This window comes from Myotis nattereri (genome assembly GCF_964212035.1).
Source record: "Myotis nattereri genome assembly, chromosome: 10".
Classification (NCBI taxonomy): Eukaryota; Metazoa; Chordata; class Mammalia; order Chiroptera; family Vespertilionidae; genus Myotis; species Myotis nattereri.
This window is the reverse complement of record NC_138085.1, coordinates 68170207-68197395: the sequence shown is the minus strand read 5'-3', so window position 1 is coordinate 68197395 and position 27189 is coordinate 68170207. Positions and strand designations below refer to the sequence as shown.

The 27189-nt window shown below is 41.1% G+C and overlaps 1 protein-coding gene across 2 annotated transcripts in view; it reads left to right on the top strand.

Annotated features, from left to right (window-relative positions):
- The window catches only part of RASGRP3 (RAS guanyl releasing protein 3), a 78259-nt gene that overhangs the window by 13419 nt on the left and 37651 nt on the right, over positions 1–27189 (top strand). For both annotated transcript variants that reach the window (XM_081100612.1, XM_081100611.1), the window contains exons 2-3: positions 23566–23692; positions 26941–27136. In XM_081100612.1, the coding sequence (XP_080956738.1) occupies positions 27067–27136 (70 nt within the window). In that variant the 5' untranslated portion in view covers positions 23566–23692; positions 26941–27066. The remainder of the gene's footprint in view (positions 1–23565; positions 23693–26940; positions 27137–27189) is intronic.

The window sequence follows — 27189 nt, the reverse complement described above, 5'->3', positions numbered from 1 at the left end:
GTCAGTCATCTTCAATGTTATAAGTCCTATTTGAAGAACACCATATGACAGTGTTTTTGTGAAGTGGATAGAATTATATAATTGTTTTTGCAGCCCCGGAGCCCACCTCTCTGCTGCCCCGCCTATGGGAAGTGCCATAGGAAGCTGGTGCACCACACAGGAAAGTGGTCCCGGCTGACGGTGTCTGGCCAAGGTACTGAAGGGTAATAGGTGAACGAAATGGCAAAGGAAGCAACTTCAAGGGGAGGAGTAAAGGGTAGCACCTTTAGGTCTTGACAAGGTCATATTTACCTCGCAAAAGGAAAACTCATGTTTTTAAAGTGAATGTTCAGGTTGGGGGTGCTCATAGGCTCTTGGGAGGGGGTAAAGTTTTTAGTATCTCAAATTTTGTGACTCAGAAAAGCTGACAGTGGGAAATAGGGATGGTGGTTGTTTTTTTTCCTCTCCTTTTGCATTGGGCAAGTCCATATTTTTTAAGGTATAAAAAATGATGGTAGAATCTCAGGAAATACTGATTTCCCTTTGTCTTCTTTTGAAATTTTCTGGGGCAACCAGTCTTTATGCACTTGAGTAGTGCTTTTCAGACCTTCTGCACTCAGGAGGCTCCTTGAGTTTCTCTCAAACGTTCAATAAGAGGTATCCTCCTGAAGATAATAATCCCATTTTGTAAAGTAGAGAAATCTCTCCCTGATTGGAGCACCGAAGCCCTAAGCAAACCACTGGGAATGTGGGAAGTATTTGCTCTTTAAAATCCTACTAACCCGCTCCTTATCCCTCTTTTAAAAAGCTGTTGCTTTCTGATGTAGGTGGAATTTGAAGACAATGGGAGCTTAATTCCTAACCTGTTCAGTCCCAAACCTGGGAGACCAGGGCAGAGGCTCAGAGCCCATTGGTGCTGAAGGAGTGGGTTTAGATTGGGGAAAGGGAGCATGTGAGGTCTTTTCTGGAAGACTTAGAAAGAACAGCCAAAGTTTGAGTGACCGGAGGTAACTAACAAAATATGTAAGGTTCCATGTGACAGGAGAAGATGAGCAGACAAGGTTCAGGCCCAAACGTCAGAGGCAAAGAGCCCACTGTTTGGGCTCAGAGCCAATGTGAGTTCCAAGGCTCCACCTGCTTGAGTTCACCTTCACCAACACACCTTTGCCCATCTCAAGGTACCCAGCACTGCTTCCGATGCCCAGCAAGCAGGAATTTTAGCTGCTTACTAAAACCTCCAATGTCATTTTAGACCAGGGGCCCTCAAACTTTTTAAACAGGGGGCCAGTTCACTGTCCCTCAGACCGTTGGAGGGTCAGACTATAGTTTAAAAAAAAAACTATGAACAAATTCCTAGGCACACAGTGGCGGCAAAAACACCCGGCGGGCCGGATAAATGTTTTTGGCAGGCCGCATGTGGCCCGCGGGCCGTAGTTTGAGGACCCCTGTTTTAGACCTTTGAAAACAAAAGCTATTTTAACAAAGGGGGATGATTAGGTTGGAATCATTTTTGCAAAGTCAAAGAGGCAAATTTTCTTGAAATCAGACTGGAGAGCAGAAATTCCATGACTGACAGCAATCTCGCAGGAGATCTAAATGGCAGAAGAGCCGCTTCCTGTCTGAAAACTCACACTTTTTAAAAAGAATCTTTATTGTTGAGATTATTACAGACTAGAGGCCTGATGCATGAAGATTCTTGCAAGAATGGGCCTTCCTTCCCCTGGCTGCTGGCACCACCTTCGCTCCTACCAAGAGCCGCCTTTCCACCTTCCCACGCTGCCCAGAGGCCTGGAGTGGCTGGGGCAGTGCAGAATGCTCTGCCCCCAGCCGCTCAGTGCCTGTGTATGCAAATTAATCCACCATCTTTGTTGGGTTAATTAGTATACTCACTCCTGATTGGTTGGTGGGTGTTGTGAAGGTACAGTCAATTTGCATCTTTCTCTTTTATTAGTGTAGATGTCCCTCTTTTTTCCCCCATAGCTCCCCTCCACCCGGTTCCCACCCCACCCCAGGCCCTTGCCACCCTATTGTCTGTGTCCAGAGGTAATGCATACATGCATATAAGATCTTTGTCTAACCTCTTCCCCCACACCCCCACACCCCTTCCCTCTGAGAATCATCAGTCTGTTCCATTTCCATGCCCCTGATTCTATTCCATTCACCAGTTTATTCTGTTCATCCAATTTTTTATTCATTTGATTTTTAGATTCACTTGTTGATAGATATGTATTTGTTGTCACTTTGTTGTTCATAATTTTTTATCTTTACCTTTTTCTTCTTTTTCCTCTTAAAGAATACCCTTCAGCATTTCATATAATACTGGTTTGGTGGTGATGAACTCCTTTAGCTTTTTCTTTTCTGTGAAGCTCTTTATCTGACCTTCAATTCTAAATGATAGCTCTGCTGGGTAGAGTAATCTTGGTTGTAGGTTCTTGCTATTCATCACTTTGAATATTTCTTGCCACTCCCTTCTGGCCTGCATACTTTCTGTTGAGAAATCAGCTGACACTCGTAGGGCACTCCCTTGTAGGTAAGTAACTGTTTTCCTCTTGCTGCTTTTAAGATTCTCTCTTTGTCTTTTGCCCTTGGCATTTTAATTATGGTGTGTCTTGGTGTGGTCCTCTTTGGAATCCTCTTGTTTGGGGATCTCTGTGCTTCCTGGACTTGTAAGTCTATTTCTTTCACCAGGTAGGGGAAGTTTTCTGTCATTATTTCTTCCAATAGGTTTTTAATATCTTGCTCTCTCTCTCTTCTTCTGGCATCCCCATAATTCAGATTTGGTACGCTTGAAGTTGTCCCAGAGGCTCCTTACACTATCTTCATATTTTTGGATTCATTTTTCTTTTTGCTCTTCTGGTTGGGTGTTTTTTGCTTCCTTTTGTTTCAATCATTGACTTGATTCTTAGGATCCTCTAGTCTACTGTTGAATCCCTGTATATTATTCTTTATTTCAGTCAGTGTATGCTTAATTTCTGACTGGTTCTTTTCCTTTTTTTTTTTTGGCATTCTCACTAAGATCCTTGAAGGTCTCATTAAGTTCCTCGGAGGTTTCTAGAAGATTCATGAGTAACCTTATAACTGTGGTTTTGAACTCTATATCCAGTAGTTTGCTTTCTTCCATTTCTTTCATTTGTGACATGTTTCTTTGTTTCCACCTTTGGGCTGCTTCCCTGTGTTTGTTTCTATGTATTGGGTAGCTGCTAAGTCTCCCTGAGTTGATAGAGTGGCCTGTGTCATAGGTATCCTATAGTGTCCAGTGGCTCAGCCTCCCCAATAACCTGAGGTGGACACTTGTGGTACACCCTTTTTTGGGATGTGTGCACAGTCTTGTTGTAGTTGAGCCTTGATTGCTGTTGGTGACACTGTGTAGAATTGACCTGCAGGCCAATTGGCTCTGGGGACCAGCTGCGACTACAATGGGAGAGCTGCTGTGCAGGAGACACCCTTATGGAGCAGGACTTACTTCAATGGAGCTTTGGTGCTCACTGAGTCTGCCCCTTGAATGTGTCGCTTATGGATGTGAAGAGTTGTAATCTGATATGGTCTCACCCTGACCACTGGGTACACTGGTTCTTAGGTCTCCAGGGAGGTGCAAAGTCAGCCACTGCCTGGGACCACCCAGCAGGAGCTACAGAGAGATCTGTAGATTCCTCCTCTTCGTATGGGGTTCGGAAGTGTCCATGTAAGGCCCAACTGTGAAGCAAGGCAGGCTGGTGCTGGTACTGGGTTTTTTTCTTTTATGGCCTTTTATTGCTAGGTTTGCAGCTCCCTGACCCTGCTGCAGCATGTTTAACAGAGCTTTTGCCTGAGAGAGGACAGCCCATTCATATGCAAAAGCCACTGCACACAGCTTAGGTGAGGTTGTAAATTGGATGAGGCAGAGTCTTAGGGAATCACCAGGGCAGAGCAACCAAAATGGCTGCCAGTCAGCCCTGCACCAGGGAGGTCCCAGCACAGGAACAATGATCTCTGCCAGCACCTTCATCAGGAGAAAGCTGCTCCCGAGTTCCTGCCCCAATGCCAGACAGTCCAGTTTCTGTACGTGTCTCGGTCCCCCTGAGCCTCGCCCGGAACTGGAGCTCAGAGCAAATGGGAGCTTATAAATTCAGTCTGTGGTGCCAGCCTTTTAAGAGGAGCATCTGGGTCTCCAGCAGCCTGTGTGTCAGTCAGCCCCAATCCGCACTGGTTTTTACAGCCCATAGTTCTTACTGCCCATAGGGACTTCTTTCCCCAGCTCTGGAACCCTGGACTGGGGGTCTGGTGAGGGGCTGGGACCCCTCGCTCCTCCAGGAGGCCTCCGTAGAGGCAATCTCCCTCCCAATTAAAAAAGTGGTACATGTGGGTGCCAGACCAGCCCGTTCCACGCTTCCGCACCTCCTACCAGTCTTAGTGTGCTATCTTCATTACCTCTCTAGTTGTAGTACTTCCACTCAGCCAGCTTTCCCGTGGTTTTGGATGATAGTAGTTCTGTATTTTAGTTGTAATTTTGATGTGGTTGTGGAAGGCAGCAAGTACAGGCATTTACCTAAGCCACCATCTTGGTTCCATCCCGAAAACTCACACTTTTTAAAGCAGATGCATTAGTTTGAAACCAGCCTTCTGACCTGTGGACTCTTTATGGCCCAGGGACCTCAGTGTGAGTCTGGAAGCCCATGGTGATGGAATACTTCCCTTTCTTCCATTAGCTCACTGTTTAAACTTGGGCAAATTATGTTATGTTTTTGGCCATGGTGCTCTTCTTTATAAAATGAGGTAAGCTGGTAAACGAAATGTCCCCTTGGAAAGGGGGCTTCTCCCCTGTACCACAATCTCTTTATCTGGTAGAACTACAGAGTTTCTCTGAAGAGACAAAAAACAATACACTATCAGAAGACTTGAATGAGTGAGTTGATGAAGCCAGGTGTTTAGAGACCAGTCCTTGCAAATGTCCTGCCCAGTAAGAAACCCTCCCCTGGTTTCTGGTTTCTCCTTTTGGCATAATAAACAACAAAGGAAGAATACCAGCTCAACTTGTAGAGTCACTAATTATCCAAGTGGTCCATTATCTAAGAGCTGGAAACTATCCTGGAAAGTCCACAGTGATGACTACCTGTGATTTACTCGAGTGTGACGTGGAAGAGTAAGCTATTACTAAATTGTAGTCAACAAATCCAAAGCAGCAGAGAGAGGAAGTGGGAGAGAGTGAAACTAGATACGGTAGTGTAGAAACTGAAAATGTATTTGCCTCCAAGCATGAGTAGGTACATATTTTTTTAATAGATTGCCCAGTGTACACTCTGTCTTAATCTTTCCAGAATGTACAAATTAAAGTCTTGTGAGGGTATTGGCACCATGTCCTGTGCTCTTTGGGAATCATTAGTGAACACCTATTTTACAAGAATTTTTCTGTAAAAGAAAAACAGCCCTAACCGATTTGGCTCAGTGGATAGAGCATCGGCCTGTGGACTCAAGGGTCCCAGGTTCGATTCCGGTCAAGGGCATGTACCTTGGTTGCGGGCACATCCCCAGTGGGGAGTGTGCAGGAGGCAGCTGATGGATGTTTCTCTCTCATCAATGTTTCTAACTCTCTATCCCTCTCCCTTCCTCTCTGTAAAAAATCAATACAATATTTTTTTTATGCATTCAGAGAATTGTGTTTTTATTTTTATTTTTATTTTTTTATTTTATTTATTTTTTTAATTTATTGCTTAAAGTATTACAAAGGGTATTACATATGTGTCCATTTTATCCCCCCGCCCTAGACAGTCCCCTAGTCTCCCCTATCCCCCAGTGTCTTATGTCCATTGGTTATGCTTAAAAACACAGCCCTAACTGGTTTGGCTCAGTGGATAGAGCATTGGCCTGTGGACCAAAGGGTCCTGGGTTCAATTCCAGTGAAGGGCATATACCTTGATTGCAGGTTCCTCCCCAGCCTGGGCCCCGGTCAGGGCGCATAGAGGAGGTAACCAATTGATGTGTTTCTCTCACATCGATGTTTTTCTCTGTCTTTCCCTCCCTCTTCCACTCTCCCTAAAAATCAATGGAAAAATATCCTTGGGTGAGGATTAACAAAGAAAAAGAAAAAAAAAAAACACACAAAAATCAGGGGAAATTGAAAAACTTGGAAGTAACCTAGACATTTGAATCATATTATAAATGGAAATAAGTAGTAATGTGTTAGCCTAACCAATGATTGACAAATGCTACAGAAATCCCCAAACTTACTTTCTTGTTTGGGCAAGAGTTGAAGTTTGTGTTGCAATTCGAGCCTACTGTTTCAATGAATATATGCCAGAAGGCATAGTAGCTGTCTTGGGATTCTTCCTTATCCAGCCGCCAACAGTAACATTCTGAAGATTGGCACATTGAAGAGTCCTCCTTAGCTTTTGCTTAGCATTTGTGATGTCAGCAAGCAGCCTGATAAGTCTGAGGTCGGGGCTCACAGGCGCAGATGTCTGCAGGGCCAACAAGACACCATAACGAGTGAAGTGGATTAGGGACAAAAAGAGTTCTCTATCTGGGACAAGTAATATTTCACTTTCCTCTTAAATCTACTAAAAAAGAAAAGGCACATAGTGGGATGATAAATGGCAATGACACTTGGTCTCAGTTTGGGGGACAATAGCGGGTAGTGGGGACTTTGGGGAACAGGGAAGTAGTTGCTTCTACGCTTCAGCTGCCTCACTGGGATGCAGCCGTAGAACATGCAGATCTGATTTTCCTGCAAGAATCTAGAAAACTGAATTTTTAATGTGAAAGACTAGGTTTAATACTTTATTCAAAGCATTTTTGCAACTACTTTAAAATTTTTGAAACTCTGTGAGAGCCAATCCTGTGTAAGCCTAACAAAAAATTACACCCATAGGCTTGTTCCTTGTCCAAGAGGTCACCATTTTATAACCTATGGATGTTGAGTAAGAAAGAACTTGTCAACTTGCTCCATCTTCAGTTTGGAGAAAAAAAACGAAGACTTGTGGTTTATTATTTGTATGTCTTTAAGTAGGCTTTCTCAGATAGAGAGAAAAATGTAAAAAGCAAAGGGCACTTGAGAACAATACTTATAATGATTAAATCACCACTGATTGTCCTTTTATACTTAATTGCTGTAGCATCAGAGCCAGAGTTCTTGGGTTATTGTGAAAAGCATGATTTTGTATTAGGACACACATCCATATCTATGTGAGCTATTGCTGATTTCAGGCATATGCTGTCTGTACAGTCATCTTGCTGTGAACATGATCCTCAATAAAAGAACTCACTGGAACAAGAACAGACATTAGACCAATGGAACAGAACAGAGAACCCAGAGATCGACCCAACCCATTATGCTCAATTAATATTTGACAAAGGAGGCAAGAGCATACAATGGAGTCAAGACAGCCTCTTCAATAAAGGGTGTTGGGAAAATTGGATGGATACTTGCAAAAAAAATAAAATAAAATTAGACCACCAAATTACACCATACACAAAAATAAATTCAAAGTGGATAAAGGACTTAAACATAAGACAGGAAACCATAAAAATCTTAGAAGACTCCATAGGTAGCAAAATAGCAGACATATGTCATAGCAATATCTTTTCCGATATAGCTCCTAGGGCAATAGAGACTAAGGAGAAAATAAACAAATGGGACTACATCAAAATAAAAAGCTTCTGCACAGCAAAAGAAACAATCAACAAAACAACAAGAAAGCCCACTGCATGGGAGAACATATTTGCCAATGTTATCTCTGATAAGGGTTTAATCTCCAAAATTTACAGGGCACTCATACAACTTAACAAAAGGAAGATAAACAATCCCATCAAAAAATGGGCAAAGGACCTAAATAGACACTTTTCGAAAGAGGACATACAAAAGGCCAAGAGACCTTGAAAACATGCTCAAAGTCGCTAATCATCAGAGAGATGCAAATCAAAACAACAATGAGGTACCACCTCACACCTGTCAGAATGGCTATCATCAACAAATCAACAAACAAGTGCTGGCGAGGATGCGGAGAAGAAGGAATCCTCATGCACTGCTGGTGGGAATGCAGACTGGTGCAGCCACTATGGAAAACAGTATGTCGCTTCCTCAAAAAATTAAAAATGGAACTCCCACTTCTAGGAATGTATCCCAAGAAATCAGAAACACCAATCAGAAAGGATATATGCATCCCTATGTTCATAGCAGCACAATTTACCATAGCTAAGATTTGGAAACAGCCTAAGTGCCCATTAGCAGATGAGTAGATTAGAAAACTATGGTACATATGCACAATGGAATACTACGCTGCAGTAAAAAAGAAGGAATTCTTACCATTTGCAACAGCATGGATGGAACTGGAGAGCATTATGCTAAGCAAAATAAGCCAGTTAGAGAAAGATAAATATCACATGATCTCACTCATTTGTGGAATATAATGAACAATATCGCCTAATGAACAATAATAGAACCAGAGACATAGAAGCATTGAACAGACTGTGAAACCTATGAGGGAAGTTGGGGGTGAGGGGGTAAGAGATCAACCAAAGGACTTGTATGCGTGTATATGAGCAAATCCAATGGACACAGACAATAGGAGGGTGAGGGCTTGTGCTTGGGGGTGGGGGTGACAGGGGAGAGGTCAGTGGAGGGGAAAAGAAGATTCATGTAATACTTTAAACAATAAAGAATTTAAAATGTAAAAAAAACACTCACTGGAATGATTCAGATTGCTCCATATTATAGCAAAGATAGGGAGCTTTGGATACATCTAGATGACATAAGGTTTTCTAGTTTTTATAAAATAGATCTTTGGCACTTTGTAGACAACACATTATCAAAGTAAAAACTCCCGTATTTAACAGCAAAATTAGAGGCCTGACCAGGTAGCTCAGTTAGAGCATCATCCCCATACATCAAGATTGCAGGTTCGATCCCCAGGTCAGGGCATGTACAAGAATCAACCAATGAATGCGTAGATAAGTGGAACAACCGATGGATGTTTGTCTTCCTCCCTCTCTCTTTCTCTCCCTCTCCCTTCTTCTCCCTCTTTAAAAATAAAAGCAAAATTAAATTTTGGAAAATAAACTATAATACCTGGAAAACAAAAACACTCCGACAAAACCTGGAATCCCTTCACATTGTTTTAGATGCATGAAAGCAACCCATTTTGGGTCTTGAGCATTCCTTGATTTTTCGTCTAGAGATACTACTTCAGAGAGGTCAGTACTTTTTCCCAGTCACAGCTGTTTTTATGGTGTCTTTTTGCCTTTCTTTCTCAAACCAAGTATTCATGACTACTATATTACTTTGCAGCACTTAGTGAGAGGCTTAAACATTTCCATTTGTATTTTTGTTTTAAAAATACAATAAATAATTTGTGTTGCATTTAGCAGTGAAGGAAGTATCTTTTTACCTAAAAGTGTGGTGAATACATTGAGGCTTCGTGTGAATCATAGTCCAAGAGTGCTAAGGTAATTAAGTAAACAAATGCATGCTCTGTTTCCTGGATCAGAAATTAGAAGTATGTTGGAAAGGAGTCACTGAAGATGAGCTACTGTGGTGAGAGAAAGACTGGCAAGGGCTTAAAACTGTGTGAACATGCAGGTTTGTGAAATCCCCACAAATTACCGCAGAAGCCGAGGAGGCCCTTGTTCTAATTTTAGTGCCCAGCTTGGTTTCACTTACTATTTCAACCTTTCAACACCCGTATTGTGACCGGTAGATCCAGCAGCAAAACTTGTCTTGGAAATGTTTTTCTGTACTATCCACTGTCAAGAATTGTTTTCAGGGATGTTAGTCACCGGACATGCATTTATTTCCATTCTGCAGCAGAATGCATGCCATTGTCAAGACTTAGATACCACTCATGTCTCATTGGTACACATGAGATACCACTTACATTTCTATATGTATCTACTGAAATCTCCTGCCTCCTCTTTGGGGGCATGTACTGGTATGTGTCTTTGTATCCCCTTAAGTACTTGTGATAAAAAAAAATAGATGGACACTGATCAATAAAAATATAGTTGAGTAGATTGAGTTGTATGTGTAGAGAACTCTCGTTTTATCCTCCTAAAATAATGAATACTACAGAGTATGAAGCTGAGTACAGAATCTTTATTTAAGAAATCATAGAACGAACACATAGTTAGTAGAAATGGGATTTAAGCTAGTTCTCATTTTCTAGCTCAAATTTTCAGTCTGTGCTGCCTTCCCCCTCTTTTTCTTTTCTCTCTCTCCCTCCCCCTTTCTCTCCCTCTCCAGCCCTCCCTTCCTTCCTCCCTTCCTTCCTTTTGAACATGGATATATGTAGATAAAATATATGTGGCTTGTGAGTTTGAGAGAGATGACATAAAAAGAAATTATTTCATCCCTTAGGTAGAGGGCACTGCCGGGTCGCTTACCAGAAATATAATAATAGTAGCTAATACTTCTTGAGGATATACTGTGTGCCAGCTAATGAGCACTTTACCTGTGTTAACTCATTTAATTCTCATAACAACCCTACAGCATAGATTCTATTATGCTACTATTGAGATAAAGATGTCGAGACACAGATTAAATAACTTGCCACACAGCTATAAAGTGCAAGAGTCTACTTGGATCCCAGTGGTCTGGCTCTAGAGTCCAAGTGCTTGACATTAAGCTGCACTCAGAAGAGAACCCGTTAAGTGAGAGTCACGTGTGAAGCCTGCACCGTGCCATAGAAAGAGCTACATTGGACTGTGCCGCTTGGACCGTCACAGAAGCTTTCAGTTGTGATGCTTAGAACATGGCAGTTCCTCCTCTTTCCCTCTCTCAGTGTTTGGTGAGTGAAAGAAGGACACATGTGTACTTGGATTCCTGTAAGACTTCATCCTCCTGTTAGCACTGCTGCTTTCCCACACCGCCCTGCCCTTTTCAGAGTCATTTTCCCTGCATGCGGTGTGCTGCTTCTTTTCCCGGCTCAGTGCAGCCCCACTCATGCTTCGAGACGCATCTCAGTTCTGTGAGTCAGAAGTCGATTTTACTTCTCTCATGACTCTTTCATAATGCCCTTTACCCTAATTCTGCTCATGCGTGTCCCCTCTGTCGCTCCTACGGCTTCCGAGATCATAATCTGTGTCTGCCATGGTAGTAAGCAGTGTCTGGCACAGAAGAAAAAAAGCGTTTACTCAATAGTCACAGTGGTTCTCAACCTCCTGGCCCTTTAAATACAGTTCCTCATGTTGTGACCCAACCATAAAATTGTTTTCGTTGCTACTTCATAACTGTAATGTTGCTGCTGTTATGAATCGTAATGTAAATATCTGATATGCAGGATGGTCTTAGGCGACCCCTGTGAAAGGGACGTTCGACCGCCAAAGGGGTCACGACCCACAGGTTGAGAACCTGCTGCAATAGAAGATAAAATGACTGGGGAAAGTATTCACTGTATTTTTATTTTCTTTACCATAAATCTGTAATACTAAAAATTTTGGAGCGTGTCTTGAAATTCCATTATGGGCATGTTCATATAAACAGAGAAAAATTCATTCACTAATCAAATGAAAAAATTCAAGAATAAGATCAGAGAAGAAAATTGGGGAAGGAACAAATTTGAAGTTTGAAGGCCATGTTGGAAGAATGAGGTGGCAGGGAAAGATACCCATATAAAGGTATCAGACACACGTCTATATTTGGGGCTAGAAAGACAAAAGACATGGTCTGATTCTCCAGAAACCACTGGGGAGGCAGAACCACTTTGTAATACAAACCGTACAATTACTAAAGGAGGTCAGTATGTCCAGTGTCAGTATGTCCTGCCTGGATGAGGTGGGAGGGAGGAGGAGAATTCAAATGGGTATCTGAGGATGTGAGTATGGGATTGCCAAGCAGACATATTGGGGGAGGGGGTAAACTTTGCAAAGAAGCAGTATGTGCAAAGCATGATGCCTTGGTTCAGGCTGCTATCAAAAATACCATAGACTGGGAGTCTTCAACCACAAACCATCTTCATTCCTTAATTATCTTCCAAAGGCTCCTTCTTCAAATACCATAGCAATAGGTATTAGGGTTTTAATATAGGAGTTTTGGGGGGACACAAACATTCACTCCGTATCACATGGGCACTGTGAGAAAGTTCATTTTACAACAGTAACGTGGTGGAGTGAAGCAAAGGTGAATAAAGAAGCGTTAGGGTGTGAATGGCACAAACAGTGGAGGCCGTTCCTGAAAGACTGCCATCCGAGGACCTTAGAGTTCGATAAGAGACAATAGGGTTGAAAATGGGAATCATGTGATCGGTCTGATAATTTGGAAAGTTTGGTTTGGCACTGATAGACAGTAGAGATTAACAGGAGGGGAGCGTTAATCTGAAGCCTTATGCGTAAGCATTGCAGAGGACCTGGGGAAAGGTAATGACAGCTGTTCTGAACCCAGGAGTGGCAGTGGAGAGGAAGAGGAGTAGAGGCATAGGAGAAGCATTTGGGAGGTAGATGATCAGACTTGCATAGGGAGAGATGGTTAAAGAAGGTGCTAGGAAATCTAGGGTGAGTCCCAAGTGTCTGGCATAGAATATTGGGGGGGCAGGTTGAGGAATCAAGGAAGCAAGTACAGGAAGTATAGCAGTTCAGAGAAGTGAAATGGACATATTTTTAAACAGATAACATTTTTTAAGCAGATATAATTCATATACCATACCTTTTTAAAGTGTACAGTTCAGGATTTTTAGTGTATTCACAAGGTTATACAACCACCTTCAAATTCCAGAACATTTTTATCACCCCCAAAAGAAACCCTGAACTCTGCAACCACTCCTATACCCTAATTCTCTTGGCCCCTGGAAACCACTAATTTACTTTCTGTCTCTATAGATTTTATTGTGAACATTTTATATAAATGGAATCATGTAATATATGATATAGCCTTTTGTGTCTGGCTTCTTTCACTGAGCATAATGGCTTCAAAGTTTATCCATGTTGTAGTCTGTGTCAATATTTGATTCTTTTTTATGGTTGAACAATATACCATTATATAGATTCCGCCCAGTGCACGGATTTGCCCTCTCACAATCTGGGGCTCCTCGGGAATGTTGGAGAGCCGGGTTTCATCCTGATCCCCTCAGGCCATGCTTCTGGTATGCATATAAGATCTTTGGTTAATCTCTTCTCAGCCTCTTCCCACTTCCCTCTGAGATTCATCAGTCTGTTCCATGTTTCCATACCTGTGGTTTCCGCTCCTGCATTGAGTGTCTGCCCCCTGGTGGTCAGTGTGCGTCATAGCTACTGGACAGTCCGCCGGTTGGTCGGTCGGCCAGTCAGCTGGTCACTTAGGCTTTTATATATAGAGATACCTCATCTTGTTTATGCATTCATCACTTCATGGACATTTGGGTTGTCTCCGCTTTGGGGCTATTGTGAATAATACTGCTGTGAACATTTGTGTACGTGCTTTTGTGTGAACATAAGTTTTCAATTTTCTTGGATACCTACCTAGGAGTGAATTTGCTGGATCATATGGTAACACTGCATTTAAGTTTTTGAGGAACTGCCAAGCCATTTTTCAAAGTGGTTGTATCATTTTGCATTGCCATTAGCATCATGATGGTGCGATATGAAAACTTACCCAGAAGTTAAGCAAAAGTTGCCCAAAGTCACACACTAATAGTAGCAGAGCCAGGACGTCATCCCAAGCCTGCCTATCTCCAGACCCCACTCTGTCCTCAACAGTACCCCATGCAGCGGGCCTCAGCTTGGTTTGGAGTCACCCACATAGAGGTGGTAGCTGAAGTGGTTGGTGGTTGTGGATGAGTGTACTGTAGAGAGTTTGAGGTGAGAGGCAAAAGCCAGGCACGGGAACCTGCAAACCCCCAGCAAACAGTCTGCAACATGAGACCAAGAAACTGCAACCAGAGGCATTGGAGGAAAGCCAGGGAAGAGATGTTGCCAGGAAAACCATCCAAGGATAACATTTTAGCAAGAGTGTGGTCAAGAGCGACACATGGCTGCTGCGCATTGGCGTGACTTCCACCAGAGTGGTTTTGGTGAAGTGTGGGGTGCGGTGGGGTGGGGAGTGAAGGAAGAATTGGACAGACCTTGATTCTAGTGATCTGAAGAGGATGGAATGAGCCAGCAAACTTTATTGGCTGTGAAGGATGGAGAGATAGGAGAGATGGCCAGCAGAGAGCTGGTGTTTTTGTGTTTGGCCAGAAAAGACACCTCATGTTTACTTAAATTGCTAACAATCTAGTTCCAATTAGTGAATTCCTCCCTTCTTTTATAACTACCAACACAAGCCATATTCTCAGTCCTTTTCCTCCTCCAACTCTTTAGGAAAAGCTACCTTCTTCTCCCTCTATCTTCCTTTCTTCTCCTTTGTCTCGATCCACTAATGAGTAAAAAATGCCCATTGGATTCGTGTTTCTAGGAGTTTCAGAATTTCTGAAGGCTAATTTGTCATATAGGGAATAAGTACTGTCAACATCTAAACTTCTTGAGGATTCCCAAAGTTCTTTTCAGCATTTCTGAGAGCCCCACAGAGCTCCTTGTCCTCTCTATGCAAATCTGCTGTTAATCCATTTATATTGTTCTAATTGGGAAATATAATCAGGGGTGGCAAAAGTTGGCTTGCAGTTGCCAGTACGTGAAACACAGTTTGTTCTTGTATTATTATTTATTAATTATTGTGTTATTTTCCATACAAACAACTGTAGACCTACTTTTGCCCCACCCTGTATTCTAAATTCTGAATAACCACTCTACAAATATAGTTTGCAACATTTTATAATTTTAGGACTTCCTTTTATTCCTTGTGCTTTATGCTCATAAATCCTTTTACAAATGATTTTCTTTTGTTCTAATGAGGAAGGCAGAGTAACATTATTTCTCTCATGCTAGAAATGATGAAAGTGAACCCTAGAGAAGTTAAATGGGACCTAAGATACTACTGAGATTTTCTACTCCCTTATGTTTCCTCTTTTGTTGGTAAGTACGATGTATTCTATTTAGAATTAAGGTGAAATTAATGTCTTAGATGGAAGGAAGAGAAATGACACCACCTTTTGAGATTTTTTTTTCCTTTTTGAGAAAGAAAGAAGCATTTGCTGTAGGGGAAACATCTGAAATAAAAGAGAACAACCAAGTCACTGAGTGGAGCCTTCTAATCATGGGCTTGAAGTTGTGTAAATATAAGGGAGAGTACAGAAATAATCTTTAAAACATTTTTTTTTTGTTCCTATACTTTACTTTTTTAAATCATCACCGGAGGATATTTTTCCACTGATTTTTTAGAGAGTGGAAGAGAGAGGGAAAGACAGAGAAATATCTCTGTGAGAGGAACACATCGATTGGATGTCTCCTGCACGTGACCTGACCTGGGCCTGGCCCGCCAGTGAAGAGCCTACAACCTGCAACCGAGGTACTTGCCCTTGACTGGAATAGAACCCGGACCCTTCAGTCTGCAGGCCCACACTCTATCCACTGAGCCAAACCTGCCTGGGCCCTGTACTTTACTTTTGATAGGTTCCAATAAAAAGTCTAACTTCAAATTCCCGCTTCAGAAGTAATTTATAACTGAAACTGTACCACATCATAAGAGCCCTGAAAACATTTAAAATGTTTTCACTTAGATGGTGCCATAAAAGGGAAATTAGTATTATATGTTCAAGTAGCTTTGTGTACAAAAATTAACTTAAAATACTTTAAGATATTTAGCTTTTGCCCGGTCAGTATTGCTCAGTGGTTGAGTGTTGAACTATTAACTCAGGAGATCACGGTTTGATTCCCGGGTTAGGGCACATGCGTGGGTTGTGGACTTGATCCCCAGAAAGGGGCATGCAGGAGGCCGCCAATTGATGATTCTGTCTCATTGATGTTTCTTTCTCTCTCTCCCTTTCCCTTCATCTCTGAAATCAATAAAAATATATTTTTTTTAAAAGAAAGAAATTCAGCTTTTAAAGCTTATCACTATCAATAGTGAAGTGCTCATTTCATCAGCACTTCTTCTAAATATTACCTTCTGTGTGTTCTATTCTTTTCTTCTTGTGAGAATAAGTTTTTTGGTAGCAGTTTGGTGATATCTATTTCATGCTCAATTCTGGAGTCATGCTCTAATAATCCCGGCCACTGCTCTGGCTGACAGCACTGAGTTGAGCTGGCATTTCCGTTTGTTTGTGATCCATAAAACTTAATACTCCCAGGTGTCTTCTCTTTCCGGAAGCCTCCCTAAATCTCTTTGGTTGAATTCTGTCCCATTTCTGCGCTCTCATGACACCCGGGCATGTGTCTCTGACCCTGGACTTAACAGACTCACTGTTTTTTAATAACCAGTTTGAAATCTGTCGCCCATATGGTGAGGTGGGCCCTTTACATCTCAGCCCATACACGGTGCTTAACATTTAACTGATATTCAGTAATCGCTGGCCTTTCACCAAATAATACTTTTCTCTGAGAGCTTGGAGATACTTTTGAAAACGATCTTTCATTGTCAGTGCTTCTTGCAGCATTCCTACATAGCTACTTAGAACTCAGGATTTTAAATCCTTCCCTGGTATTTTTGGAGACAGGCAGCTTCCACCCCTAGCATGCAGCAATGGTAGATTAGAAAGAGATTTTGTACTTTAGGCTGTGCCTTCTGTTGACATTCTCTTGCTTCTTAGGGGCTTTCGCTGTATAGTCCTCATTCACTTGGAGCCTCTTTGTGTAGATTCTATCCTCTGAAATTGTCATCTGGCCCCAGTGGGAGGATGCCTAAGAGTTTTATTTACTTATGACAGTTACTGAAAATGATCTCTTGTTCATGGTGGGCACATAAAGCATGAGCATGTTTGTGCTGGTACCAAGTACTGAACGGATATCAATAACCAATTCAGAATTCATCTCATAAGGCCTCCTTGCATTTTTTTGGTAACAGTTAAAGTAACATGGTTTAACTGCATTTTATTTATTGCTGGATTTCTGGGGCAGAGCCTGGAAACCCAGGGTTCTTTGGGTAAAGTGCTCAGCACAGTGACTGGCACAGGAGCACTCATAAAGATCTCCTCCTCCATCATCATCATCATCATCATCTACTTCTGAGCTGAAGTAGTTTGGGGCTTTATTTTGGGGTGTTATTTACAATTTGAACACTGAAGTTGCCATAGTCTGTCATAATCTTCCATGAGGTTGAATTTGTCCATCTGGAAACCACCTGATTGCAAATGTCTAATATGTATATACTTTGGTTCTCTTCCATGTTGAGCTCCAGCCAGATGCTAGGAAAATACTTCCTTGGTAGGACTTTGGAATTCCATGGTAGTTATTACTAGAGCTCTTCAAGACTATCAGAATCGCTGTAAATATGTTAATTTGGTTGCCAATGTTAAATCCCAGTAACCAAGAAAAAATAAATAAAATGCAGCCTAACTTTGGTACTTAATTGTTAACCAAAAAATGCAAGGAGGTCTTGTGAGCTGGTTATTTTCTGTTCAGTATTTGGTACCAGTGAATCCCTGAATTGCCACGATTGCTATAATAATGCTGGTTATTCATTTGCGTACAATTGGGCCTGTGATTGAATGCTTAAAAGCCAAGCACAGGCATTAGTAAAAATTTCTTCTGGATGATGCCTAGAAATTGATCTAATAAGCAAGCCTTACTAATGATAAAATCTGTGTGGATGGTGGAAAAAACTTAAATTTTAAAATCAGATGGACCTGACTTTGCAAATGAGTAACACGATATGAACAAGTAATTTAACTTCTGTAGGCCTCAATTTGCTCATCCCTGAAATGAACAGAATAATACCTAGTTTTCTGGGTGTTATAAGATTTAAACATAATAAAGGTAATTTTTCTAACATGATGTCTATCATATTACATGCCACCAGCAAGTAGTATTTGTAGAGACTATTATTTCTTCATTTTCTAAAATCTAGAATAACATGGATTATTAATGCTTCATTGATTTAGTAAATGCTCTTTGCAGGGGGAAAAAAATTTAAAAACCCAGGAAAACCTCATTTCACAAACCTTTCCAAGACAAAAATGAAAAAAAAAAATTACTTTTAGAGTTAAGAAATATAGTATTATCCAGGGCTACCACATATTGTAATTGTTAACTAAATTTGGGGGATATTGCTCCACTATCCAGGAATAATAGCTTATTCTCTGAGTCATCATTTCAAGCTGTTTACAGCATTTTAATTTTACTGTAACCATTTGGCTCACTTCCCAAGTTCATACTATTCCATTTGGTTTGTGATAGAAACAACTTTGACAGTGATGATAATGAGACTGTGACAGAACATGCTGAGAAAAGTAACTTATTAAAGAACATTAGATAGCCCTAGCCGGTTTGCTCAGTGGATAGAGCATCACCCTACAGATCAAAGGGTCCCGGGTTCAATTTCAATCAAGGACACGTACCTTGGTTGCAGGCTCCAGCCCGGCCTGAGCCCTGGTCAGGGTGTGCAGGAGGCAACCAATTGATGGGTTTCTCTCACAGTGATGTTTTTCTCTGTCTTTCCCTCTCTCTTCCACTCTCTTTAAAAATCAATGGAAAAATATATTTGGGTGAGGTTTAAAAATTTTTTAAAAAGGACATAAAATAGAGAAATCAAGAGAACTAGAGATGACATTGAAAGAAATGAGAGGGGAAATTAAAATTGAAACAAGATCTGTGCAGAAACAAGCAAAGAATACCAAATGTGGAGAGTACATAGAAGAAAAAACAGTATGTATTTTGTGATTTATGACCTTTTTCAAGACAACAGATGAGGACTTTAGAGAGGGTGAGTTGTAGGGCAGAGACACAAAACCTGGCTGGGAAGGTGGAGATCAAGGAATGGTGGCTGAGGTTGTAGTTGCCAGAATGAAATGCTCTGGATCAAGTCAACGGGTGGGAGGTAAATGATTTCTTTATTTTTTCACTTCCAGTAGTGTCTGTCTTTCTCTTCACCATTTCAAGCAAAGCTAGTTGAAGTGGGAGCAGGGACCCAGGCCCTTCTGAGGAAATCACCTAACGAATGCCAGCCATACTTCAGCTCTGAGCTTCTTCCTTATGGAAACCATGTGTTCATACTTATGGAAACTAGACTATAACAGCAAAAACTCTGGATTGCCTGCCCCATACAGAAGAATTAATTATCCAAGAAAAGTTACCTTAAATAATTTCAGAAACCTGACACACGTAAAAGATGTCACCCAAGGAACAAGGAACACTAAACTTCCCTTCAAACAGACTCCAGAGGAAGAGTCCTTAGCCTTCTACTCTGGATGGGAATAATCCAGTACTTCTGGCTTCTTTGTCCCGCTCTTCACAATATCTTTTGTGTTTTTTCTCCTCTTGGTAAACTTCAGACCTGTCTCCATCAGACCTTCTACCACATGACCTTATCTCCTCCTTTTTAGAGTAAATTTAAAAAGTTTCTGCTTAGGCGGAAACTTCCTTGACTTCCTGCTGTCAGGAGGACAAATCTTATATCTTTACCCATTTTTCTCTTTCCTGTTGTTACATTAAAAGAGGTGACCCTCTGCTTTATCTCAGATAAATCCTACCACCTGTGTATGGGTTCATCACCCTTGTCCTCTCAGGGGCCTTGTTAAAAGATTAAATTATCTTTCTTCTGTCCCTTAAATTTCCCTTTCCACTGATTCTTTGCACTTACACATACTCAGGTGTGTCAACTCAGAAGTCTGTAACAGGTATGCAGATGCTAACTCAACATTTCCCCTTGTATGTCTTAGACATCTCTAATTCAGCGTGTTCAAGAGTGAACTCATCATTCGCCTCCCATGAACTTCCCACTCCTTCTCCCTTCCCTCAATTTAGCAATTTTGGTTGGGTTATGAAATGACTTCATAACCCAACCAAATGTCTAGCTAGAAATCTGGAAAGCATCCTTGATTTCCTCCTTTCTGATCATTCCACCATAGCAAACAAATCAACAAATCTTTTTGGGTCTATCTTCAAAATATATTCAATAACCAGCCATGCATCTCTGTCTCCATTGCCACAGTCTGGTTTAGATAACCATCATCTCTTGCCTGAAAGGCTATAATTGACTACTAGTTGGTTTCCCATCATTAGTGTAGGTCTTTACTAATCTCTTCTTTATACTGCAGCTAGAGGGAATCTTTAAAAAATCCGAATATGATCATGCGCTCTCCTCACCTTTAAAACAATGATAAAGTCCAGACTCCTTAATATAGCTTACAATTCTGTTCATGAGCTACTTGTATTGACTATTTAGTCTCATATCTCACCACTTCAGCCAATACTTCAGCCAATCAAAATGTCTTTCAACTTTTCTTAATTGGCATCTCCCCACCCATTCTTGCCTTGCGGGGAACTATGATTCCTAGACTAAATTAGTGCCCCAACCCTTCATAAGATACGTTATTGTAATTACTTGTTTAATTCTTTGCTAAAGTATAAAGGCATGCATTGTGTCTGTCTTGCTCACCAATTTAGCTTTCTCCCTGTTCACCCCCAACTTCTTCTGCCAGCCACTATAGTGCCTTACTTAGTAATTGGTGTCTAATAGATTCACAGTAAGTATTTGTCAAATGATTTATCTTTCAGAGTTTTGTTATTTCTCTTACTGAACTCAATAATCTTGATTTCCTATGGAGTCTCAGAAAATATAATCACAAAACTTTTTAAATCTCATGTCTGTGGTTAGAAAGGGAGATTAAGCTTGAATGTTGCCAGAATAACAAATGCTATGACACCTTAGTCATTAATCCTTAAGGCTTAAAGGTTTGTAATATTTACTACCCACTTTCACAAAGGATTTAGGCATTTAAAGAAACACCTTGTCTCCATATGAAGGTTATATGAATGTTAACATATATATATGGCCATTTATGTATAAATATATTTATGTATATCTGCCATTGGGAGGAAAAGAGTTTTCAGGGGTTTGGGGGAGTTGTTTGTTTTCTTGGAATAGAAATAATGCTTTAGACAAGATAATCTTTGGAAGTTCTAATACGGCCAACATCACTTCAAAACCATTTGTTGAATGCTTATTAGATATAATATGTCACCTGATAAATTCTGCAAGCACAGAGCCAGGAGGAACCTTTGCTGTCATTTTGGCGTGCTTCCTAGACACTGTCTGGGAATTTAGTCTACAGCATCTCTGACAATCATTACCTTCCTTTGGCAGGAGAACTTTCAGGAATGGAATTCCATTGCTGATGAGCCCACCTGCCCCACTACTGGATGTTCTAGTGTCACAATATTTATTCTTCTATTTCCTTTCCCTTCTCTAACCTACCATCTCTCTTCCTGTCACTTTGACACATAAATCCTCTACTGTAACTAAATCCTCAACTTAAAAGCCTCTAAATACTAGAAAGGAAGAGGTAGTGCAGATGAGCACACAGTGTTTTTCAGGCCACATGGTAGGTACATTTTATGCTACCCCACTAACTCCTTAAGCAATCTAATACACTAAGCAGCGTTAATAGCATTATACTCAGAGGTAATTAAAACTTTCACTATTTAGTTAACTTTATGTCGAAATCCAATTTTTTAGAACTCTAAACATTCTGAGTAAAGAGCCGGAGGTGCTAATTCACCCTGGCCAGCGTGCTCAATTGGCCCACACACAAAATGGTCTCAGGTTCGATTTCCGGTCAAAGGCATGTACCTCTGTTGCAAGTTCCATCACCAGCCCCAGATGGGGCACATGCAGGAGGCAACCAATCAATGCATTTCTCTCACATCCATGTTTCTCTCTCTATCCTCTCCCTACCTAATCCCCGCCATGCTTTCTAAAAAATCAATGGGAAAATATCCTCGGGTGAGGGTTAACAAAAAATAAATTTAAAAAGAACCTGGGTGCTAATTTCTATCTGTTAATAGATAGCTGCATGGAATGGGCTCCTCTTCACTATTTCTAAAATTGGGAGCACACTCCTTGTTGTCCTAGGCAACATCACAAGGGATTTTTTGAAGAAAGTGTCTTCACCAGTCATGTTAATGAAAGTCTTTTTACTGCACAAACACATCATGGCTTCTGGAAATCACACCCAACAGAACTCTGTTGCCCTTTTGAAGTGAGAACTTCTTTATTAGAAACTAGAGGCCTGGTGCACAGATATGTGCATGGGTGGGGTCCCTCAGCCTGGCCTGCGCGCCTTCTCTCAATCCAGGACCCCTCAGGGATGTAGCAGTGCTGAAGCGGCAGGCGGCCAAGGGGACCCTCAGCCAGGCCAAGTGCAGCTCTGCTGCCGCTCATCCCAGCCCTCTGCACCTGCCACTGATGCCGCTGCCACCACCACCACCAATGCCATTCAGTAGTGCTGCCGTGGAGGCAGGAGAAGCTCCAGCCGCCGCAGCTGCACTCGACAGTCATGAACCTGGCTTCTGGCTGAGCAGTGCTCCTGCTGTGAGAGCACACTGACCACCAGGAGGCAGCTCCTGCATTGAGTTCCTGCCCTCTGGTGGTCAGTGCGCATCATAGCAACCAGTTGACCGGTCCTTCTGATCATTCGGTCCTAATGGTCACTTAGGCTTTTATATATATACACTAGAGGCCCGGTGCATGAAATTCATGCACAGGGTGGGGGATGTGTGTCCCTCAGCCCAGCCAGCCTGCACCCTCTACAATCTGGGGCCTCTCAGATCGGGCCTAAATGGGAAGTCAGACATCCCTCTCACAATCCAGGACTGCTGGCTCCCAACCGCTCACCTGCCTGCCTGCCTGATTGCCCTAACTGCTTCTGCCTGCTAGCCTGATCCCCCCTAACCACTCCCCTGCCAGCCTGATTGATGCCTAACTGCTTCCCTGCCAGCCCAATTGCCTCTAACTGCCCTCCCCTGCTGGCCTGGGTCCCCCCCAACTGCCCTCCCCTGCAGGTTTGGTCGCCCCCAACTGTCCTCCCCTGCAGGCCTGGTCCCCCCCAACTACCCTCCCCTGCAGGCCTGGGTCCCTCCCAACTGTCCTCTCCTGCAGGTTTGGTCGCCCCCAACTGCCCTCCCCTGCTGGCCATCTTGTGGTGGCCATCCTGTACCCACATGGGGGTGGCCATCTTGTGTTTGAGTGATGGTCAATTTGCATATTACCTCTTTATTATATAGGATAGATGATGCAATCCTTGGGGAAATTCTGGCTTATTGTGTCCTTTCCAGAACTGTAAGAACATGTCTATGCTGGGGAGCAACCATTTCCATTGCAGCCGGAGAGCACTATCAACATTAAAGCAACCCCTAAACCACTGGGAGACTAAACAACCTGGACTAAAATAACATTGACATTCACGTTGAGACAGCCAGGAGTGATTTAGAGCCAGAGTCTGAGGATCAGCACAACAAAGTGTTTCAGAGGTTTACTAACATCCCAAAGTCTGTGTTTGGGAATTCTCAATGAGTAATCCACTGATAGAAGTCACTTGGACTAAAGTAATATTTTATACTATGTGTATAAATTTCGGTTTTGCAACATTTTAAGGTTTTTAATAGACTGGATTTTTTTTTAAAAAATGCTTGACTTTTGAAATATCAAGTCACAAAGTAACTATTTTGAAAGTTTTCTCTTTTTTAATTAAATTTATGGATGAAGTTTAGACAAAAGAAATCTCAAAAATCACCTATATTTCAAGGTTTTTGGAAATGCTTTAACACAAGGTGAATTCTTTTGGGTTTCTATTATTTAACTCTGTCTGAGGAATTTTTTTTCTGTTCTTTTATCAGGTTCTCCAAAGTACTTATTATTTATTGAATAAGCCAGTACTACACACTACGTTCCCAATGCAATTTCCAATGATGATAACTGCCATTAAAATTCATTCAGACCTGGAAATCTGTGTGAAGCCAATAGGTAGGTATTTCTTTAAACTATTGTAAATGAAGCAAGAAGCTCTACAAAACAATTATCCCTGGAAAAACCAATGGAAACATGTCATGATATTTAACAAGAGTTATCTTTGGATGGTGAGATAATGGATAACTTTTTTCCCTTTTCTTTCTTATTGTCTATTTTAAATGATGCATGTATATTGCTTTTACAATAAAGGAGCTTTACTTTTGAAAAAGCAGTAGTAGATAATAGTATCCACATATGTGACATGAGATCTCAGGTACAAGTGCAGGCAACAGAATCTAAACAGGGACACAGACACATCCACTGAGTGTAGAAACAGATTGTAACGGGATAGCCCAGCCCACCTGGCTCTCCTGGGCTGGCTTCTTTGCAGATCACAAATATAACTCCGAACATGGTGACAGGATTTTGGTACCAGGTTATTTCTAACCCCTTGTGGAAGGTCAACAACTTCTCCATACAGCTTGGTGGAATAATTTTGGATTTAACCCGAGAAACTAAGCTGTTTGGTTCTAAGTAATAAATCTAGTATTCAGCAACAAGAGTTCATAAGATTTAAAAAACGCCAGTATATACACAAAGGTAACCAAACTTGTCAATTATCCAATCTTTACTTTTAATGGGGTTGACAGAGATTAGGGAAATCAGAGAAGTGCTGCCCCCAAATGTCCTGGAAGAGGTACCAAGTGCATATTATAAATTTAGGCAGATCCTAGTGAGTCCTACTGATGTTTGCTAAAACCTGATTTAAGTTAGTAAAACAAACTAAAAAATGACCTCTTAAAATTTATAGTTACACATTCAAGCAAATATATACATATTCAAAATCAAACGTTTTATAATTTTTCTTTTATTAATTTCTTTATCTATTCATTCACTCATTCCTTAATTTAGCACATGCTTTTTTGAGTAGCTTGCATGTCAGAGGCAAAAACATAGGAGTTGGGGAATACACTAGGAGGGGGAAAAAACACAAAAATCCCCAAGTTCCTGGAATATGTTTATAGTGTTCGTGAAAAATTTTTTAAAACCCAAATAAACAAGTAAAATATATCATATGCCATTTGCAGATACATGTTAAGAAGAAAAATAAATCCAGGAAGTAAGGTTGAGCATGCCAGGTGGGAGCTGGGCATGGAGAAAGAGGTGTTGTTTTAACTGGGTGGTCAGGAAAGGCCTCCTGTAAGGTAACTTGGTTAATAAATGTAAGAGGGTGGGTTCCAGGCAACTTTAATATTCCCCTTTCTCAAATCATTTGAGCAGCCGAAGTGGGAGAATATTGATTCAGCGTGTCTGTTATATTTCATTACACATGTGAAATAACCCCACTTTTTATGCTCTAAGAGTGGTACCTTCAGCGCACAAGAATATGGTTCTTACACAAAAACAATACACAGTAAACAAGTTTCCTCCAGAGTTACATGCCTGGTGAACAGACACTCTCAAATGTCCCTTTTTGGTGGTCCCATTGACTTAGTACAACCGTTCATATGGACAGTGATTTTTTCCCCCTGTTTCTCATGTGTTTGCTTACTGAAATTGACCATGAGCCCACTGAAAGCAGGGAAGGGACAGTGATTTGTCCTCTTCTCAGCCTCAATGCCTTGCCCAGGCCTTGAACATGTTGGATACTCAATGATTATCAGTTGCATAAATAAATTTCAGGAGTAAATTAGGTCTTGACTTCAAGCAGTTCATAAGATGACTCCCCAAGGGCCACATTTACCTACGAAACTGTCCAACGTGGGTAATTATGTTACATCATGGTGACACCTGGATGCGGACCTGGCTTCCAGAAGTCACTCTGTAAAAAGAAAATGATGGAATGCCCCCAACAGGGATCCTTTCAGCAGAAGCAGTTCTGAGAGGTTGTTTCCAATCTTGTGTTCCCCGTGACAGTGCTGTGAAGTGAGACAGCTGTCAGGGCCACATTTTTCTCCTTATCTCTGCAATGGAGAATCAGTTTATAGCCTCTTTCTGAGATGGTGTGGAAGGGTGATATTTTCACATCATATTAGGGGCAAAATTATGAGAGTTTATGATAACCATACTGGGGTGAATAGTAAAAAGATAAAAAAAGGAACCCAAAAGCTTGATTTTATATTAGAGTCCTGATTCTAGGCCTTCATAATAATTGTGTGGTTTTGGACAAGTAGCTGAAACTCTGTGACTCCCATGACCTCATCTGTAAACTGAGAATAATAATTAACTACCTGACAGTAATATTATGAAGTTCAAGTTGTAAATATATGTAAAGAATTTGGTATAATGCCTGGTATGTAATGTGGGTGTTTAATAGATTGTATTTTTACTACTACTAATAGTAGTGTTGATGGAATATTGCTCAGTCCTAATGAAACTTTACCTTTTGTGACAGCATGATGGACCTAGAGACGATTATGCTAAGTGAAATAAATTAACAGAGAAAGACAAATACCCTATAATTTCATTTATATGTAGAATCTAAAAAATAAATAAAATGAACAAACAAAACAGAACCAAACTCATAGATACAGAGGACATTTTTGATGGTAGCCATGTGTGAGGGAGATTAGGGGAATGGGTGAAAAAGGGAAAGGGATTAAGGGGTAAAAGTTGCCAGTTGTAAAAACAATCACAGGGATATACAGTCAATACAGCAAAGGGAATATAGTCAATATTATTTTAATAACTATGTGTGTTGTCAGATGGGTACCAGACTTACCTGAGTGATCACTTCACAAGGTATATACATGTCTAATCACTACGTTGTACACCTGAAACTAATATTATATTGTATGTCAACTATAATTGAAATTTTTTAATTTTAAGAAAAGGAAAATATAATAGTGTTACTATTGGAGAACTTAGGCAAATAAGATTTTTCAGCTTTTATATGATCACTGAGTATAATGCTCATAAATATATTTGTAATTTAAAATTTATCTTCCTCTTTATACTCATAATATTAAACTAAGTTGTGTTTATAATATCCTTGGATGTTTTGTCACTTGAGAACATGAATAAAATGTTTCCCCAAAAATTTCAGCTGCAAAATGGGATGGTATTTAATAGAGAACATCTCTGTGGTCTCAGAACATCATACATGATAAGGGATAGCTTAGCAAACATTTTGCCATCATTGCGGTTGATACTTTTCCTGTAGAAAGATACAGTTGATGAAAGCAATTAGCTTTTTGGGTAGGAAAGTGATGCTTTTATGGGGTCTGAGCTCTGGTCTGATAACTTCCTTTTTGTTTCTTTAGAGCCTTGAAGTATCACTAAGGACAGAGACCACCACGAGGCACAAACATCACCAACTTGCATGATTATGGAGATGGTCTGCGTGATGCTGAAAATGTCTCTAGTTTTTTGACAACGGCTAAATAACCATGGGGTCCAGTGGACTTGGGAAAGCAGCAACATTAGACGAACTGCTGAGCACTTGCATTGAGATGTTTGGTATGAGTCTTGTCTCCCCTTCGTATCTCTTGATACTATCACTTCCTCCTAGT